General features: G+C 41.6%; 1 protein-coding gene across 1 annotated transcript; it reads right to left on the reverse strand.

Annotated features, from left to right (window-relative positions):
* Positions 1 to 11936: 11936 nt before the first annotated feature.
* LOC120063787 (guanylate-binding protein 1-like) lies at positions 11937 to 17604 on the reverse strand. Its single transcript, XM_039014084.1, has 10 exons — positions 17448 to 17604; positions 16727 to 16854; positions 16023 to 16132; positions 15669 to 15859; positions 15220 to 15462; positions 14648 to 14928; positions 14137 to 14349; positions 13907 to 14009; positions 13581 to 13774; positions 11937 to 13444 (listed from the first exon to the last, which is right to left on the reverse strand). The coding sequence occupies exons 1-10, from the start codon at positions 17473 to 17475 to the stop codon at positions 13223 to 13225; spliced, it is 1713 nt and encodes a 570-aa protein (XP_038870012.1). The 5' UTR covers positions 17476 to 17604; the 3' UTR covers positions 11937 to 13222.
* Positions 17605 to 17776: the final 172 nt, after the last annotated feature.

Here is a 17776-nt window from a genome sequence, read left to right on the forward strand (position 1 = left end):
TTCGATAACTTTTCACATTTTCTCTGATAGGGTTAAGGATGACGCTAAACCTGTTTTAATGGAGATATTGATCAATGGGGAGAACTGATGAACTGAACACCACCAGCTGAATCTCTACATGGAAACATAAGCACAAACATTCACATGAAAAAGAGACATCGTGTCTTTCAGTCACCTCATATAAATTTAATCAAATACAAACATGAGTACATCAACAGCAGGACAACAAGAGGAACTGTAATTATGGAATGATATGAACACATCTCTACTCAGATGATCAGTACCCAGATCAGCTTTAGGGCCAGGACGATACATGCAGGAATGATTTTCATATAAACTACTGATCTTCATTAGTCTGCTGCTTGGACACACCACGCACATCAAGACCTGAGGGGAATGTCAGAAAGCAGGACCAAGGTGTTATCCACCTTACTTTGATAAACCGATATACTGTACTGTAACCTGCTGAAAAAAATAGCATAGACCAGCATAGTCTAGTGACCAGCCTTTGTTGTGTTTTCTCTGGTGGCCAGCCTTAGATGTGGTTTCCTGGTGACCAGCCTTTACTGTGTTTTGGACCATGGACTTTAATTCACCCACAATTTACATTTAGAATGACTGTCAGGATTAGAAAAAATAATAATTGAGACTACCTAAACCAGCTAATCGGGAACAACAATTTCAGTAACGGTGCAATAAATCCAATTTACAGATTGGATTAGTTTAGAAAAAAGTATGTTATTTATCTTTGTGTAGCATAAAATTAATTAATATATTAATAAATCAATCAATGTACATGCAAAAACAGATATGGAAACAAACTATTTTTAAGAAATCTAACTGCAATAGAGCATCGTGGGAAATATGATAATAATGGATGTGGTTTGGTCAACCAGCTTGACCTTGGAGTATGCTATTGGCCAACAACTCAACAAACAGGTCCTGCTCTCCTTCGGTAAGTTACACTCTCTCTCTCTCATTATCTCTCTCTCTCTGTCATTATCTCTCTCTTTCTCTCTCTGTCATTATCTCTCTCTCTCTCTCTGTCATTCTCTCTCTTTCTCTCAATTCACTTTGCTTTATTGGCATGACGTAATAATGTACATATTGCCAAAGCTTACTTTGGATATTTACAATATTAAAATAATAATAAAAATTGTCAACAGGACAACAGTAACAATAACCAAGGGTCAAAATAACCATACATTGAACAATAACAATAAGCATACAGTAGAGGAAATGTGCAGGTTGATTGGTCTGTCAGACACTGTCCCTCATCTTATGGCAGGCAGCAATGTAGTGCGCTGCCAACCCACAGCTCCCTGCGTCCTCCCACAACAGGATGGGTAGTAGTCTATCCTCATCAGAGAGGTCTTTGAAACTTTGAATGAGGGTTTCAAATTTGGGGAAATGACACTCTCTAATTGTTTTATATTTTTTACATTTTGTCAGGAAATGCAGATCTGTTTCAGGTTCTACTGTTGTGCAGTGGTTGCACAGCCTTTCCTCTACAGGGAGCCTGATTTTCCTTTGTCTACCCTTCTCAATGGTAAGATTGTGCTCACTGAGCTTGTACTTTGTCAAGGTTTTTTTAAGGTTTTGATCAGTAACCAAGGTTAAATAGTTAGCCACGGTGTACTGTCGATTTAGGGCCAGATAGCACTGCATTTTGCTTTGTGCTTGTGTTTCCCAATAAGCAATGTAGTTTTGTTTTGACTGTGTTGTAATTAGTTTTATTCTGATTGATTGGATGTTCTGGTCCTGAGGCTTCAGTGCGTTAGTAGAACAGGATTGTGAACTCAGCCCCAAGACCAGATGGATGATGGGACTATTTTCTTTGTTCAGCTCTTGGCATTGCTTGGCTTAGTAATGATATGAGAGGGGTTCACTGTATTTGAGATGTTTCCAAAACTGAATTGCTTTTTTTTTTTAGTTTTTATTATTAGTGAATATTGGCCTAATTCTGCCCTGCATGCATTGTTTGTAGTTTTCCTCTGGACATGTAGGAGAATCTTACAGAACTCTGCATGTAGGGTTTCAATGGGGTGTTTGTCCCATTTGGTGAAATCTTGTTTTGCAAGTAGACCCCACACCTTGCTGGTTCAATGACACATTCAATTAGTTTTAGCTAAATTTGAATAGGTATTTCAATTTCAATTTGTTTTTTAATGGCGTAGAATGCCCTGCGTGCTTTCTCTCTCAGTTCATTCACTGCATCATTAAGGTGTCCAGTTGAGCTTATTTTTAAACCTAAGTAATTGTAGTGTGTGCAGTACTCTATATATTTTGTACCAATTGAGAACTTTGGTCTAATTCCCTGAGATCTGGATCTTCTCTGGAAAAGCATTATTTTAGTCTTTCTGGGGTTTACTGCCATTGCCCAGGTCTGGCAGTACTGCTCTAGTAGGTCCAGGCTCTGCTGTAGGCCATGTGCTGTGGGTGACAGCAGGCATAGGTCATCTGTGAAGAGTAGGCATTTAACCTCTGAATTGTGGAGACTAACACCAGGGGCTGAGGATTTTTCTAGAATAGTGGCCAATACGTTGATGTAAATATTGAAGAGTGCAGGGCTCAGATTGCAACCCTGGCGAAGGCCCCGTCCCTGGTTAAATAATTCTGTTATTTTCTTGCCAATTTTAATGCTGCACGTATTGCCAGTATACATTGATTTAATTATGTAATATGTTTTACCCCGTACACCACTTTCAATAACTTTGTAGAACAGTCCTGTATGCCAAATAGAATCAAATTCTTTTTGGAAGAAAGCAAGCGTATATTTTGCTATTATTTTGGTGGACATATTAATATATCAGGGTGTGTAGGGTGCAAATATGATCAGTCGTGCGATGTTTTGGTATAAATCCAATTTGGCTTTTACTCAAGACATTGTGCTTATTAAGGAAGTTTAGAACTCTTACATGTATAATACTACAGAAAACCTTCCCCAGGTTACTGTTCACACAAATGCCTCTGTAATTGTTAGGGTCAAATTTGTCTCTGTTCTTAAAGATTGGCGTTATGAGTCCTTGATTCCAGATATCAGGGAAATAACTTACACTCAGGATCAAATTAAACAGTTTTAATATAGCCAATTGAAATTTTGCACTAGTGGGTTTCAGCATCTCCTTTAGGATGCTATCAGTTCTGCATGCTTTTTTTAATTTGAGAGCCTGAAGTTTCTTATAGAGCTCCTAGTCAGTAATTGGGGAGTCCAATGGATTTTGATTGTCCTTTATAGCTTTTTCTAATCCATTCAACTTCTCATGAATTTGGCATTGTTCTGCGTTTGTGTCAATTTGAACGCTGTTGTAGAGTGTTTTAAAATGGGTTGTCCATATGTCACCATTTTGTATCACTAATTCCTCTCATTTAGTTTTTTGTAGTTTTTCCCCCCAATTTTGCCAGAAGTTGTTTGTGTTTATGGACTACTCAATTAGTGTCAGCTTTTGCACTGTTGCACTGTGCTTTTTTGTTTTTGGTTCTGAGTGTACGTTTTTATAATTTTAAAGTCTCACAGTAATGAAGGTGTAATTCACCATTATTTGGGTCTCTGTGCTTTTGGTTGGATTGTAATTTTACAATCTGCATCAAACCAGTTGTCATCTGTGGTCTTTTTAAAAATATTTTGAGAGTTTGGATTTTTTGGTTACAGGTTACTTTCTAGTATTCGTCTGTGCTGTTTTGGGCCCATCTGTATGAATTTCTGATGTTGTATAGCTTACTGGGCTGTGAATGTGTGGTTGTTTCCATGTCTGTTCTTTTGAGGAACAATGTAATTTGGCTGTGATCAGACAGAGGTGTTAGTGGCTTGACAGTGAATGAGCTGAGAGAGAAAGGGTCAATGTCTGTAATCCTATAGTCTACTGTGCTGTGGCCAAGAGGTGAGCAATTGGTGAATCTCCCCAAAGAGTCCCCCTGTAACCTAGCATTAACAAAGTACAGACCCTGGCTTCGACAGAGCTGCAACAGATCCCTTCCGTTTTTGTTGATGGTGCTGTCACTGTTGTTTCTATGGGTGAGATTAAGGCAGTTAGAAACAGTATGGCCTGAAATAAAGCTTTCCCCTCATATGGTCGTTAGATCAGGTAGTATTCCTGTGCGCGCATTTGTGTCCCCACAGATGAGAACATTTCCCTGGGCCTGGAAATGGCACGTCTCTTCTTCAAGGGTGGGGAAGATCTCCTCTGAGTAATTTGGGGATTCTGAGGGGGGATATATATTGCGCAAAGGAACACATATTTTCTGTCAGTACAAGTTATTTTTTCAGTTTTAACCAAATGTGATATTTACCCATTTTGAGGGGATCAATTAGATTTTTTAGTTCGGATTTGTACCAAATTATCAATCCTCCAGAGTCTGTGGGACAGTGAGTGACAATGTCAGCTTTACACCATGTCTCCTACAGAATGATGACGTCAACATCTTTAAGTTTATTGTTGAACTTCAGTGCTAAACTCTTCAGTCCAAAGAATGATGAGATTAGGCCCTGAATGTTCCACATGCTAACTGATAGTGATTTCATATTGCAAAAAGAAAGAATAGCAGTCATAAATACAGTAACTACCAACTATTACGTTGTTAAGAGTGAGATAAACAGGATAACAGCAAAAACAATATATGTTATATACAGTTGAAGTTGGAAGTTTACGTACACCTACGCCAAATTAATTTAAACTCAGTTTTTCCACAATTCCTGACATTTAATCCTAGTAAGAATAACCTGTCTTAGGTCAGTTAGGATCACCACTTTATTTTAAGAATGTGAAATGTCAGAATAATAGTAGAGAGAATGATTTATTTCAGCTTTTATTTCGTTCATCACATTCCCAGTGGGTCAGAAGTTTACATACACTCAATTAGTATTTGGTAGAATTTCCTTTAAATTGTTTAACTTGGGTCAAACATTTCAGGTAGCCTACCACAAGCTTCCCACAATAAGTTGGGTGAATTTTGGCCCATTCCTGCTGACAGAGCTGATGTAACTTAGTCAGGTTTGTAGGCTTCCTTGCTCGCACACGCTTTTTCATTTCTGCCCACAAATTTTCTATGGGATATAGGTCAGGGCTTTGTGATGGCCACCCCAATACCTTGACTTTGTTGACCTTAAGCATTTTGCCACAACTTTGGAAGTTTGTCTCAAGTATGTCTCAAAGATGTTGCTTCAATATATCCACATAATTTTCCATCGTCATGATGCCATCTATTTTGTGAAGTGCACCAGTCCCTCCTGCAGCAAAGCACCCCCACAACATGATGCCACCCCCGTACCTCACGGTTGGGATGGTGTTCTTCGGCTTGCAAGCGTCCCCCTTTTTCCTCCAAACATAACGATGGTCATTATGGCCAAACAGTTCTATTTTTGTTTCATCAGACCAGAGGACATTTCTCCAAAAAGTACGACCTTTGTCCCCAAGTGCAGCTGCAAACCGTAGTCTGGCTTTTTTATGGCGGTTTTGGAGCAGTGGCTTCTTCCTTGCTGTGCGGCCTTTCAGGTTATGTCGATATAGGACTCATTTTACTGTGGATATAGATAATTTTGTACCTGTTTCCTCCAGCATCTTCACAAGGTCCTTTGCTGTTGTTCTGGGATTGATTTGCACTTTTCGCACCAAAGTACGTTCATCTCTAGGAGACAGAACGCGTCTCCTTCCCTGAGCGGTATGATGGCTGTGTGGTCCCATGGTGTTTATACTTGCGTACTATTGTTTGTACAGATGAACGTGGTACCTTCAGGCGTTTGGAAATTGCTCCCAAGGATGAACCAGACTTGTGGAGGTCTACAATTCTTTTTCTGAGGTCTTGGCTGTTTTCCTTTGATTTTCCCATGATGTCAAGCAAAGAGGCACTGAGTTTGAAGGTAGGCCTTGAAATACATCAACAAGTACACCTCCAATTGACTCAAATGATTTCAAGTAGCCTATCAGAAGCTTCTGAAGCCATTACATAATTTTCTGGAATTTTCCAAGCTGTTTAAAGGCACAGTCAACTTAGTGTATGTAAACTTTGTGTATGTAGTGTATGTAAACATTGTGATACAGTGAAATAAGTGAAATAATCTGTCTGTAAACAATTGTTGGAAAAATTACTTGTGTCATGCATAAAGTAGATGTCCTAACCGACTTGCCAAAACTATAGTTTGTGAACAAGAAATTTGTGGAGTGGTTGAAAAACGAGTTTTAATGACTCCAACCTAAGTGTATGTAAACTTCTGACTTCAACTGTATATATATGTTCCTATTCATTGAACAAGTAAACTTTTAGTACAATAGGTGTGTGTGTGTGTGTGTGTGTGTGTGTGTGTGTGCGTGTGTTTAGTGCAGATGTATTGGAGGAGCTGTTTAATCTCACTTAATCCTACAGGGTTCTCATGTCCTCTGACGACCTCTGCGTAGCTGCCCTGGTCCTGCTGTTGGACCCTGTGGAGTGGAGGGGGGCCAGGTCTGGGCCTTGGGGCTTCCTCTCTGGTCTGGTAGAGGTGGTGGTCTGATGCGGGGTAGTAGGCTGGGCCCGGTCCAGTCTGGCTAAGCCGATGAATGTGGTGATGCTCTGGTGGTGGGTGGGGCCTGTGGGGTGCGCTGGGTCTGGTGGGGCGTTGAGAGTGCCTGGGGCTCCTTGGTGGTGCAGTGGTCTGGTAGGGGTATCTGGGTGGTCCTCTGCGGCATGGGATGTTTGTCTACCAAGTACCACGTGTGACGACCCTCCCACTCTGTCTGCCGTATTCTCTCTCTGTTCTTGTTTCCTTATTAGGATGCCGGTGGGCGGAGTTGGGAGGGTCGTCAGCTACATGGGAAACACCTGGGCCCAGTGTGTCCCAGGATAAATACACCACTTCCCCATTCATGGAAGAGACTCTCTCCATGCAGACACCTTGATAGATTTTGTTGTGTATCTTGGTGCTTTTTGGTTGTTTGCTTTGGCACCTTTCAACACCCTGCATTATCACATTCATGCATGCTAAACACTCACTTACACTACTGATTACACACACCATTGTATATTGTACTTAGTTACTTTATTTAATAAATATATGTTTTGTTATTCCTTATCTCCACGTGGTCTCCCTTTTGTTACGGGCTTTGAGCCGGTTCGTGATGAGACTTGGCACACATCCCTACTGTCTGCTTCCTCAGGTGCGAGTGGTCGTGCAGATGCTCTGGGGTGATTGTTGGGTGGTGAGCAACGTGCACGTTCGGGAGTAGGCCACACCCTCTGGTGATGTCAGGGTTGACTTTCTGAATGGTATGGGGATGAAAGTCTTTGCGGGGCAGCAGAGTGGAGATGGGGATGTGGGAGTTGGGGAACCACTCAAAGGCCCTCTCTGCTACTCTGTTGACCAGAGCTCCCTACTCTCTCCTGCTCCTCTCGCAGGTTGTTGGTGCCGGTGTGAATAATAATGTGGACTGGTGTGCCAAAGTCAGACTGGGACAGGATGTGGAGTGCATCCTGTGTTTTTGGACACCATATTTTGGACACCTTGTGGTGGGGGAAGAGTTTATCCTCTTGGATGAATTTCCCATTTGAGTCAATGAGGATGGCCACATCAGTGGGTTTTACGGTCAGGGGATGGGGTACACAGGGCCTGTGTACAAGGAGGGGTGTGTGGGGGTGTGTCAGGGGGGGGGCAGAGAGCTTCTCTCTGTAGTAGGTGTCCCCATGTGAGCCTCCTTGTTGACTGGGGGTGTGGGGAAAGGGTTGTCGGTATGGGGGGGGTGGGGGGGGGGGGGGGGGGGGTGAAGGTGGGTCAGTGGGGTCGTTAGGGGCTACAGCTTCTCTCTAGGGGTATCTACAGTCTGCTCTCTGTGCTGTAGCACCCTCTTGATGACAGAAAATTCCTTTGCCATCTCCTCCTTTACCTGCACCAGCTCTCTCCTCATGGTGGCCTTTACCTCCTCAAGAGCTGTGCTCAGCTCCTGGACAGAGTTCTTGAGCTGCGCCCTGCACTGGTTGATCTGTCCTGTAGTAGCTCTGTGTCTGGGCTCGAGGTGGTGTAGCTCATTAACCCATACCTCTAACAGAGCCAGCCTGTCTCTCAGTAGGCTGATGGTAGTGTGGTCTTGGCTCTGGTGGTGGTAGGCAGGCAGGGGGGAGGATAGACCTGTTGTGTGGGTGTAGGTGTGGGCCTGGGCTCCTGCTGTTGGGGTGCCTGAGGGGAGAGGTCGGGGTGCTGTCCTTGTCTTTTTTGTTTCCGCTATCTTCCTTAGGGTGGGGAAGTCTTGCACAAAAGAGCTGAGTGCAGCCTCACTGCCCTGGACCATGACAGTGCCGTTCTGGTACATGTTCACCGTCAGAAACCTGTTTTCCTGATCCTTCTCACTGTCCTCAAAAATGTGGATTTGCCTTCTCTTGCAGATGCCTTTCTTTGTGGTATAGCTGAAATGCCTGGTTACAGCTGTATGCCAGGCAGTAGTGTGGTCTGTGTAAAATAACAGGTTTGCAACAGTCCTGTTGTGTGAGCAGTCGGCAAATAAAGTTTCTGGGTTCTCCCTCAGAATTCTGTGTCTAAAATTGATTCTTCCCTTCTCTGATTTGATTCTATTGAGAATTTTCCAGAACATGTGTGGCCATTATACATTTCAGGATAGTCAGCAAAACTAGTGCACTCTATGTGTGCCCTGGGTCATTAGACACCATTAGACATGCACCTGTCGGGGTGTGGACACGACTGGTTATTCCTGTAACTGTGTTATCGCCTGATATACTGTTGCTATGGTTACACCGCTTGGGTCTTTTCCAGAACATGGGTGTCCCTTTCAGAGGAGTTAGCAGGATGACATGTCTGGTTATTTCTGTAAAGTGCCAAGGACTGGTCCCACATGCACTCACCTGTCTTAGTCGAGAACATGTCTGTCTTTTTAAACTATTGCTGTGGCTCTACTGTTTCCATGCCCTAATATGAAACCAAACTAAACTTAGTGCAAGGCAATAAGATAACGGTGGCTAAATGCCAGAGGGAATGAGTCATTAAGAGGAGTTTACTATGGGTGTGATGTAAGGAGGAAAAATGTATAAGAAGTATGTGCCAAGACTGGAAAGTTAGTTGTTTTCATGAACCAGCTCGGCTTGTCGTGTCGTGGAAAATTGCAAGATTATGTTATAATGCTTGTATTGCATGATAATGGTTGTTTTATTCAACAGAATAGAGTGTTCTGTTAACTATTGTGTGTGTGTTCCACTGAGGATGGGCCTCTATAGATAGCACTGACAGAGCTATCGATGTCTTTGGGTGATAAAACCTAGAGCATTCCAGATAACATGAGGTAATGTTTTTGTGCTATGAAGTACCAGGAACGAGATTAGAACCTCGTCTTAGGGGCCAAACTGAACGATAATTTATAGTGAATGCTATCTGGGATAGTCCTCTCTCTCAAGTAAAAATATTTCTTTGTAAACTGTTCCTAAGATCTGTGGTTCGTCATGTAAGTTGAGAGGGGTGTATCTTGACTATAAATGATCTTTGTACTTTTCTGTTGTGACTTTAATGGTTCATTAGAGATGGCGCATTATTGAAAGTCAAAGGCTATTGCAAAGCTCTTATTATTAAAGATGTAGTTTAAGTATAACTCTGACTGGTGTGTGAAGTTTGTTAAAACTCCTCATTTGGTAAAGCAGAAATATGCCACCACAGATGTAATGAAAGTATATTCGAACTCACAGGCTCAGGTATTTGAGAAATATGATTGACTGAATATTTCCATGACAATAACTGCTGGAAATTCAAAGGGGGGGTCTATTAGTCTCTGCTTCTGCTGCTAGCACTGCCCCAGTGGCCATGTTGCTATGGTTACCACCAGTAAACAGTTGGAACTAGACGGTGAGCTAGTTGGACACATTTTAATTTGGCTAGCTAACACGATTAAGATTGTTTTTTTTTAACTCACTCTCTGTCAATCTTTTCCTCCTGTGTTGATCTTGAGTTCTAAAATTTGATTACCTATAATTTTTTTGCTAATTTAATCATGTTAATCTCACTCTTAACAACCAGAAAGTTATAACAAGTCAGGAGTTGTTCTTCTGCATGATTTCTCTCTCCCTCTTCTCCCCATTGCTAAGGCCATTGATTCTCTCTCACGCATTGTGTGTTTCTGAATAACAAATGGCACACCTGAAGTTCCCTTGGGGAAAATGCAGTGCATTCAATCCACTGTTGCCCCACCAACATTTCTCCTATTTACTGAGTCACCTTGTAATAGCAGTGGGAAAATAGCAGTGAGATGAGTCATTCAAACAGGTTGCTGAAAATGTTATGACGGCAATTTCTACAGTAGCTATTCCTTCAGGTCCTAGATTAAATACTTTGGTCTTTGATGTTCATTTGGATGTAAAACTGGATTTATAGTTTCTGTTCAATATGTAAGCAGCCACAGGAAGACACATCCACAATAACAGAAAACGCTCTATCGCTCTCTCAACCCATATGGATAACCTACCCATAACCCTTGCCTTTGGACCCACTATTAAGGGGTGTGAATGTGTGGGCTCAATGAAAATCCAATGACCTTTGTAATGTCTAAAACACTGTACAGTACACTAATGGTAGGAAAAGAAAGTGGCATTCTCTCAACCATAGGGTCACACTATTAAGAAACAGATTATGTTCGCTTTGGTTTTTATTGACACTTTTCTAGATGAAGCCGAACCTTATGGGGCGGTTTCTCAGCCACAGATCAAGCCTAGTTCCATGGACAAAAAAACATAAATACAAATGGTGAATGGAAAATCTCCACCACACCTTGTCAGTTTGTGATGGAAATTACTGATGGAAATGACATTTCTACAGTGTCTGGAGAAAATTGACAGACAGCTTAGCATGCTTTGAATAGTATTACAGCAAGCATATTGTTTACACTAAATACATAAAATACAAAAAAAGCTAAAGTTCTACCACAAATTAAAGACATTATAGCCTGTTTGGAAATGACTGACAATTAAAATATTCTCTACACAAGCATCCACTACTCTGGATGGTTTTGACTTAGAATATGTGGACAACTACAAATACCTAGGTGTCTGGCTAGACTGTAAACTCTCCTTCCAGACTCACATTAAGCATCTCCAATCCAAAATTAAATCTAGAATCGGCTTCCTATTTCGCAACAAAGCATCCTTCACTCCTGCTGCCAAACATACTATCCTACCGATCCTTGACTTCGGTGATGTCATTTACAAAATAGCCTCCAACACTCTACTCAGCAAATTGGATGCAGTCTATCACAGTGCCATCCGTTTTGTCACCAAAGCCCCATATACTACCCACCACTGTGACCTCTATGCTCTCGTTGGTTGCCTTCGCTTCATATTCGTCGCCCAACCCACTGGCTCCAGGTCATCTATGTTTTTGTTAGGTAAAGCCCCGCCTTATCTCAGCTCACTGGTCACCATAGCAGCACCCACCCATAGCACGCGCTCCAGCAGGCATATTTCACTGGTAACCCCCAAAGCCAACTCCTCCTTTGGCCACCTTTCCTTCCAATTCTCTGCTGCCAATGACTGGAACGAATTGCAAAAATCACTGAAGCTGGAGACTCATATCTCCCTCACTAACTTTAAGCATCAGCTGTCAGAGCAATTTACAGATCATTGCACCTGTACATAGCCCATCTGTAAATAGCCCACCCAACTACCTCATGCCCATATTGTTATTTTTATTTTTTGCTCCTTTGCACCCCAGTGTCTCTACTTGCCACTATGGCCTATTTATTGCCTTACCTCCCTAATCTTACTTCATTTGCACACACTGTATATAGACTTTTGTATTTTGTTATTGACTGTACGCTTGTTTATTCCATGTGTAACTCCGTGTTGTTTGTGTCGCAGTGCTTTGTTTTATCTTAGCCAGGTCGCAGTTGTAAATGAGAACTTGTTCTCAACTGGCCTACCTGGTTAAATAAAGGTGAAATAAACAAAATATTTAAAATGAATAAACAATATTCCTAATTTAAATTCAAATGGGTTAAATGGAATAGTAACTGAAAATAAGGATACTGACTCTAGGCCTATAACCACTCACATGTAGTGTAATATAATATTAACTCCTACTGAATTATGCATTTCTTGCAGTAAAATGATACAATAAATGTTAGTTTTGTCTTGGGAACAGGAGTGGAGAAATATTTATTTCAGCATCTCTTGAGAAAATGTGAATGCGTTGTTATGACACTATTCTGCAACCAGCCAGTATTTCAAAGACATCAAATATTCACCCAAGACGAAGTAAAGTCTTATCAGAAACATGTTTTATAGTTCTCAAATTTGTATTTCCTTAAAACCAGTCAACTGATGACATTTGGACATTTTGCACAGGACCAATAGTTCCACTGTTTTGGAGTTATTGCGTTTTCTCCCTGGTTCCTAAACAAAACACAACTATACCGGTGTTAACTACATGAATAATGCCTTCATGCTATCTATGTAAGACATTATTCTGGTGAGCACTACAATATTTAGTCATGACAGACAAGAAGCTGCATGTATCTAACTATAGTTGATAAACAAATGACCAACCAAATCTCAGAAATTATAATATGGCCAACCAAATCTAGAAAATTATAGGCAATAACTTGTCTAAATTAGGGGTGAAAGTAGCCAGTAGGCTATATGGTCCAGTACGGAGTATCAGCAAAATAAATTATCATGGTGGATCGAAATGTGCTTTTAGCCTACTTTTTAAAGTGATTTGTTTGACAATCAGATGAAAACATCATCACACAACACCAATGATATGTGAAATTGAGCCTGTGCAGACCGTGGAAAACAATAAACGGAATAGGACATTTACATGCCACAGTTTACCGTCTAAGATCAGCATATCCCAGGCATCTTATACGGGATTCTCATAACCGGGATACAAGCTTTTTCGGGTTATTGTAAATGGAATATGACGTTTATATGCATCAACTCAAAAACAGAGTACTTGAGTATCCCGAATAATAACAGGATATTGGTCTGCATGTAAATGTCGTCAGTGTTAAAAAGAAGTAGGCCTATTTGGTAATAGTAAAACAACTGCAAAACCATTTTTAAGAGTGCTTTCTAAAAATTCTACTTCATTATGATTAGGCATGCTAATTATTTATTCAAATGACGTACAAAAAAAACTAACATCAAATAAAACCTTGACTGAGTGCTTAATCTAAATCCATGAATCAACTACCAATAAATACACATTCAGTCAATCCATATGTCTATAAGAATAATAGCTCATCATCCTCCTCGGGAACCTACATCAGAACCACTTAGACAGCCATTTCACAGCCATTCCTCCTACTTTGGGAAGTATTCCTGGAAGGAACAAGGTAGCTGCAGTCCCAACAGTATCCAGAGCTGTGCTCATAAATGAGGGTTTTTTCTCTTCCTCTTGTGCCTTCGCACCCTTAAGCGCATCTATCTCTCTTTGCATTTGGTGTGCTCTGTCATCAAACCCTTGTTGGAGAAGGTCATTCTGCTCCTGAAATTACAAGGTTTGTTTTTACACATCACGGACTGTGTCATTAAAACAAAACACATACACAGTTAATCTTACCCCTAGAGTTCCTGTAGTTTTAAAGTGTTGTCCTCAATGTTTGTGTTTTTTAAATTCCTACCTTAAGTCTGGCCTGCAGAACTCTATCGTGCTCTGCCAAGGCATTTATAATGTCTCTCTCCATCCTCTCCATCAGCTGGTTCACATTCTCCTCATACGTCCTCTGCTGGTCCGCTCTCAACCTCTCCTGGACAACCAGCTGCTCCTCCATGGCTCGATTCTCCCGCTCAGATGCCTCCCTTTTCGCTTGCTCCGCTGCAGGTAGACAGAGTATGTGTGAGAGAGAGAGATAAATATCAAAGAGAACGAGAGGTAAGCCTCCATTTGGTGATCATTAGAATGTTGTTGCCAGGTCATGGAGTGCATATTCATGGTGACCTATATCACCTTCTGCTCTCTGCTCAGCTTCAGTGAGGGACTGGTCTGCTGACAGGATGGTCTGACCAATGATGGCCTTCCTTTCCAAGTACTCCTTCAGTACCTCTTCAGCCTGGAACCACCACACATAATATTTAACTTTCAACATCACATCAGTGCATTCATAACTCCTTTGACCAGCATCCACAAAACATGATAATTACATAATTTCCTAAAATAGCACCACCTCCCCAACATACCTTCACTCCCCTGCCTCCCTCAGATCTGTATTCGCTGGTGGCCAGTTTCAGGTCGTTGCAGTACTCTTTGTATCCTCCAGGGGTCATGTAGGAGTCATCCCTTATTTTCTCCTCCAAGGGGGCAAAGATGCATTCGATTTTGGACTCGCATGCCTTCTGGGACTCCTTGTAGTTCCTCTCACAGATCTTCTCATACTCCTCTTGAAGCACTTTCTATTTTTGTGTTTGAGAGGTTGGTTCAGAATGTACCAGAACAAACCAGAATGTCTTGGTTCAGTTGAGGTAATAAATGGTGAATAATCTGTCAATGTGCCCTTGAGTAAGGCACTTAACCCTAATTGCTGCTGTAAGTCGCTCTGGATAAGTGTGTCTGCTAAATGACTAAAATGTACATGTAAGTGTAGCATAAAGGGGTAGCTCACACAAATGACAAATTATCCTCATCTTGTTAAATACATGCATCACTGAATTGAATATTGACTCATTGAATATAGAATCTACATTCCCATACCATGAGCTCCAACTGGTACTTCTGGTCCTCGTCTTTGAAGGAGTTGTTGATGAATATGGCCACAGCCTCCTTCTCCATGACAGCATGCACTTCAGACAGCTCCTCTTGGGTCTCTGTGGGGTAGGCTACCCAGTCAGCCATGCCCTTTTGGTAGTGGGCCCTGGCCCTCTCGATGGCACTGGAGTTCTCAATTTGGGCCAGAGCCAACACAGCATTGTCCAGGCAGGGGATCTGCCCGCTCCGGATGGCAGACACATACGTCTCTGCCAGGTTTCCCAGCACTGCAGGAGAGGGCAGGAAATTAGCATATCTGGTAGTTGTGGTAGTGATGGTGGTAGTACTGTAGTGGTCAGTGGTGCTTGTATAGAAGTAAAGTAAGTAGTAGAATTAGTAGGAATTGAAGTACTAATGCGTTGTTACTTGTACTGGTCATGGTGGTTGTAGTAATCATCATAATAATAATAATAGAGGAACTGGTTATAGTAGCAGCAGTAGTTTAGTTGTATTATCAAACATCATGACCTACTTTCATAAGTGCTTTCCATCCTCAATACCAGTGTTGTAATACTCACGTCTGCCGGTAACTTTCAGGCCCTGTTTCAGGGTCTTGGTCTTGGCCTCCTTGAAGACGTGGTCACAGAACTCCTTGGCTTGCTCCAGAAAGGCAGGCTCCAGGTCAGAGTCGGTCAGCTCCTCCATACGTCTCATTTTGTCTCCGCTGGCTGGCCTCTCAAACACAAAGCACCAGCGAGGAGAGAAATAGTTCCGCAGGCAGCTACGAGGCAGATTGTATGCCTGATTTTTCTTACTATGACCTTTGTAAATAAAAGGAAAAGTACATCAATCATTAATTAACAAATTAAATGTTTAACCGTGACATTTTTTGTGTGGAAGAAAAGCATTTCATATTTTTATATCCAACATGTCTTTTGTAAAGGTATTGTCAACATTGGTAAATTCAATCTAACCATGGTTTAGATTAAGAGATTAAGTTAGCTGTGCTAGCTGGTGTTCCCTTCACCTGTTCTCCGTTTAAGAGCGTTCTCCAGGTACTCATTGGCTGTGATGGGTCTCCCATCAACCTCCAGGGTCAGGGTGAAATCTCTGACTGTCCACACAAAGGAAGGAAAGTAACGCAGGTACTCTGAAGATTCCTCCCCGTCTCGCTGGTTGGATTTCACCTTGATGTGCTCTGTCAGTTCTGTCACATAGCTGTAGAAGGCGGTATTGAGGACAAAATGAACCCAGATTTACTAACATACAGTATAGTGCTGAGCGATTAGCGCTTTTTGAGGTCAGTTCGGTTGTTGGGGATGAAATGAATCCAGACATACAACACTACACTATATTTCTTTATAGGCCTGCTGAAGGATACTGTAGTTTCTCCAGGGCGTTGTTGTCGATGGTTCCCAGGCTGTTGTACACCAGAGTACTGCTGAGCAGGACAGCCAGGGAAAAGATCCAGTTGTCATTCTTCTCATCACCCTGCAGACACAACAGAAGGAACACATTGGTACTCTGTTCATACTAGTGAAATTAAGTCAGTAACTAAATGTCTACTCCATACGCCGTTTTATGGGCTCCCTACCTAAATAAAGGTCAAAGCTGGAATACTTAATTGAAACATTAACAAAGCTGCACCCTAACTCAGTTTTGGTTTAAAAAAAAAAAAAAAATGAGGGATGAGCCTAGAGAAATGTAACCACTCAAATTCATAGACTGAGCTATTGGTGCAATGACTCACCATCCGTGACATCATCATTGTAGTTAACCATGATGTTATACAGTGTTTAATTACATTTACAACATTGGAGTAAAACAAGCTTATATTTTGGGTTCTGATGGGGTATGACAGTTGAACTAAGCTCATGGGTCATTATTTATTTGTTATACTCTTTAGAATCAATGGGTATACATCACACATTTATAAGTCAGACATTATATACAGATGATGACATCAGCTATCAGTACTAGACACAGTTTATTGAGATAACATGGGATTTTACCCATAGCAATGTTATATTCTGTCATCTAAACAGCCATAAGGTTTTTGACAGAGAGTGAACTTTGCCCTCCCACCTTCTCCACGTCCCCCAGACCCTCTGTATCCAGCAGCACCAGGGTGTGGTCTCTTTTTTCAGGGTGAGGCACACACCACATCCAGATGCCCTTAGTTTTGGACTGGATGGTGGCTCCCAGGGCAAAACCTTGAGGACAGAGGATAAAAACAGTTCTTAGGATGGAATCTGTAAAGAGGCAGCAGGATATAAAGTGTTTACGCAAGGCTGCTGGTTTTCAGATTAACCTTTTTGTCTAGTTATACTGTATATCATACTGACAGACTGAAAGTGAAACTAGCAGCCAGTGCAAAACGACACCCTGATCTACACAACCCACCTAGAACAAATGTGGTCGGAACAAAATGTTTTTTGCATGTTTGCTCTGCTGTCTGGTTGTACGTTATGGTGTAAAACTGAAAGAGAAACTGTAGTTTCCACAATGCAATAACAGGGTGTGTCGAATTTCCAATATTGGAGAGAAAAAAACATCAAATCCTAATGTGGTCAGAACAGGACAAATCTGTACTTTGGTGCAGCATATCTGTCTCTAACTCAATGACAAATGCAGTACATAAGTTAACACATTCTGTTTCACATTTCTATTACCCTATCTTTATGAGAAATAATTATCTTATACATAATCATTCCTTAACCATATAACAGTGTTGCGGTCATGCATATTGTTATGTACATTGTTCGGACTTTGGACCATAGATAAAAAAAATGCTTGAGTGGTTCACCTTTCCTCTTTCCAGCCAGCTTGTTCATGAGGTAGGACTTGCCGGTGCATTACAGCCCGACCACCGACACCACTACCACATGCTGGTCAATCTGGTCCAGGATGTCCAGTGCACTGCGGACAACACGCAGCTTCCCATCACTGTCGTTCTCTAATCAGACATACTGGTTCCTTCATGGATACTCTCTGGCCTGCCATGATGCTGTCCTATAGAAACGATTGCAAGGACACCCAATAACTTTTAACTGGGTAGGGTACTGTGTGTGTGTCACAGTCCCTACAGACGTTTTATTGCAATTAAATGTAATGTGATAAAGGAGGCACAGGAAC

This window comes from Salvelinus namaycush, chromosome 19 (genome assembly GCF_016432855.1).
Source record: "Salvelinus namaycush isolate Seneca chromosome 19, SaNama_1.0, whole genome shotgun sequence".
Lineage (NCBI taxonomy): Eukaryota > Metazoa > Chordata > Actinopteri > Salmoniformes > Salmonidae > Salvelinus > Salvelinus namaycush.

What these genes read in the sequence shown, in the direction of transcription:
- LOC120063787 (XM_039014084.1), bottom strand. Translation starts at nt 17,475, where the DNA reads ATGAACAAGCTGGCTGGAAAGAGGAAAG. An exon ending in AGTACCAGTTGGAGCTCATG is followed by an intron (nt 14,350 to 14,647) that starts GTATGGGAATGT and finishes ACACAAAAATAG; the next exon opens with AAAGTGCTTCAAGAGGAGTA. An exon ending in AGGGAGGCAGGGGAGTGAAG is followed by an intron (nt 14,010 to 14,136) that starts GTATGTTGGGGA and finishes TGGTGGTTCCAG; the next exon opens with GCTGAAGAGGTACTGAAGGA.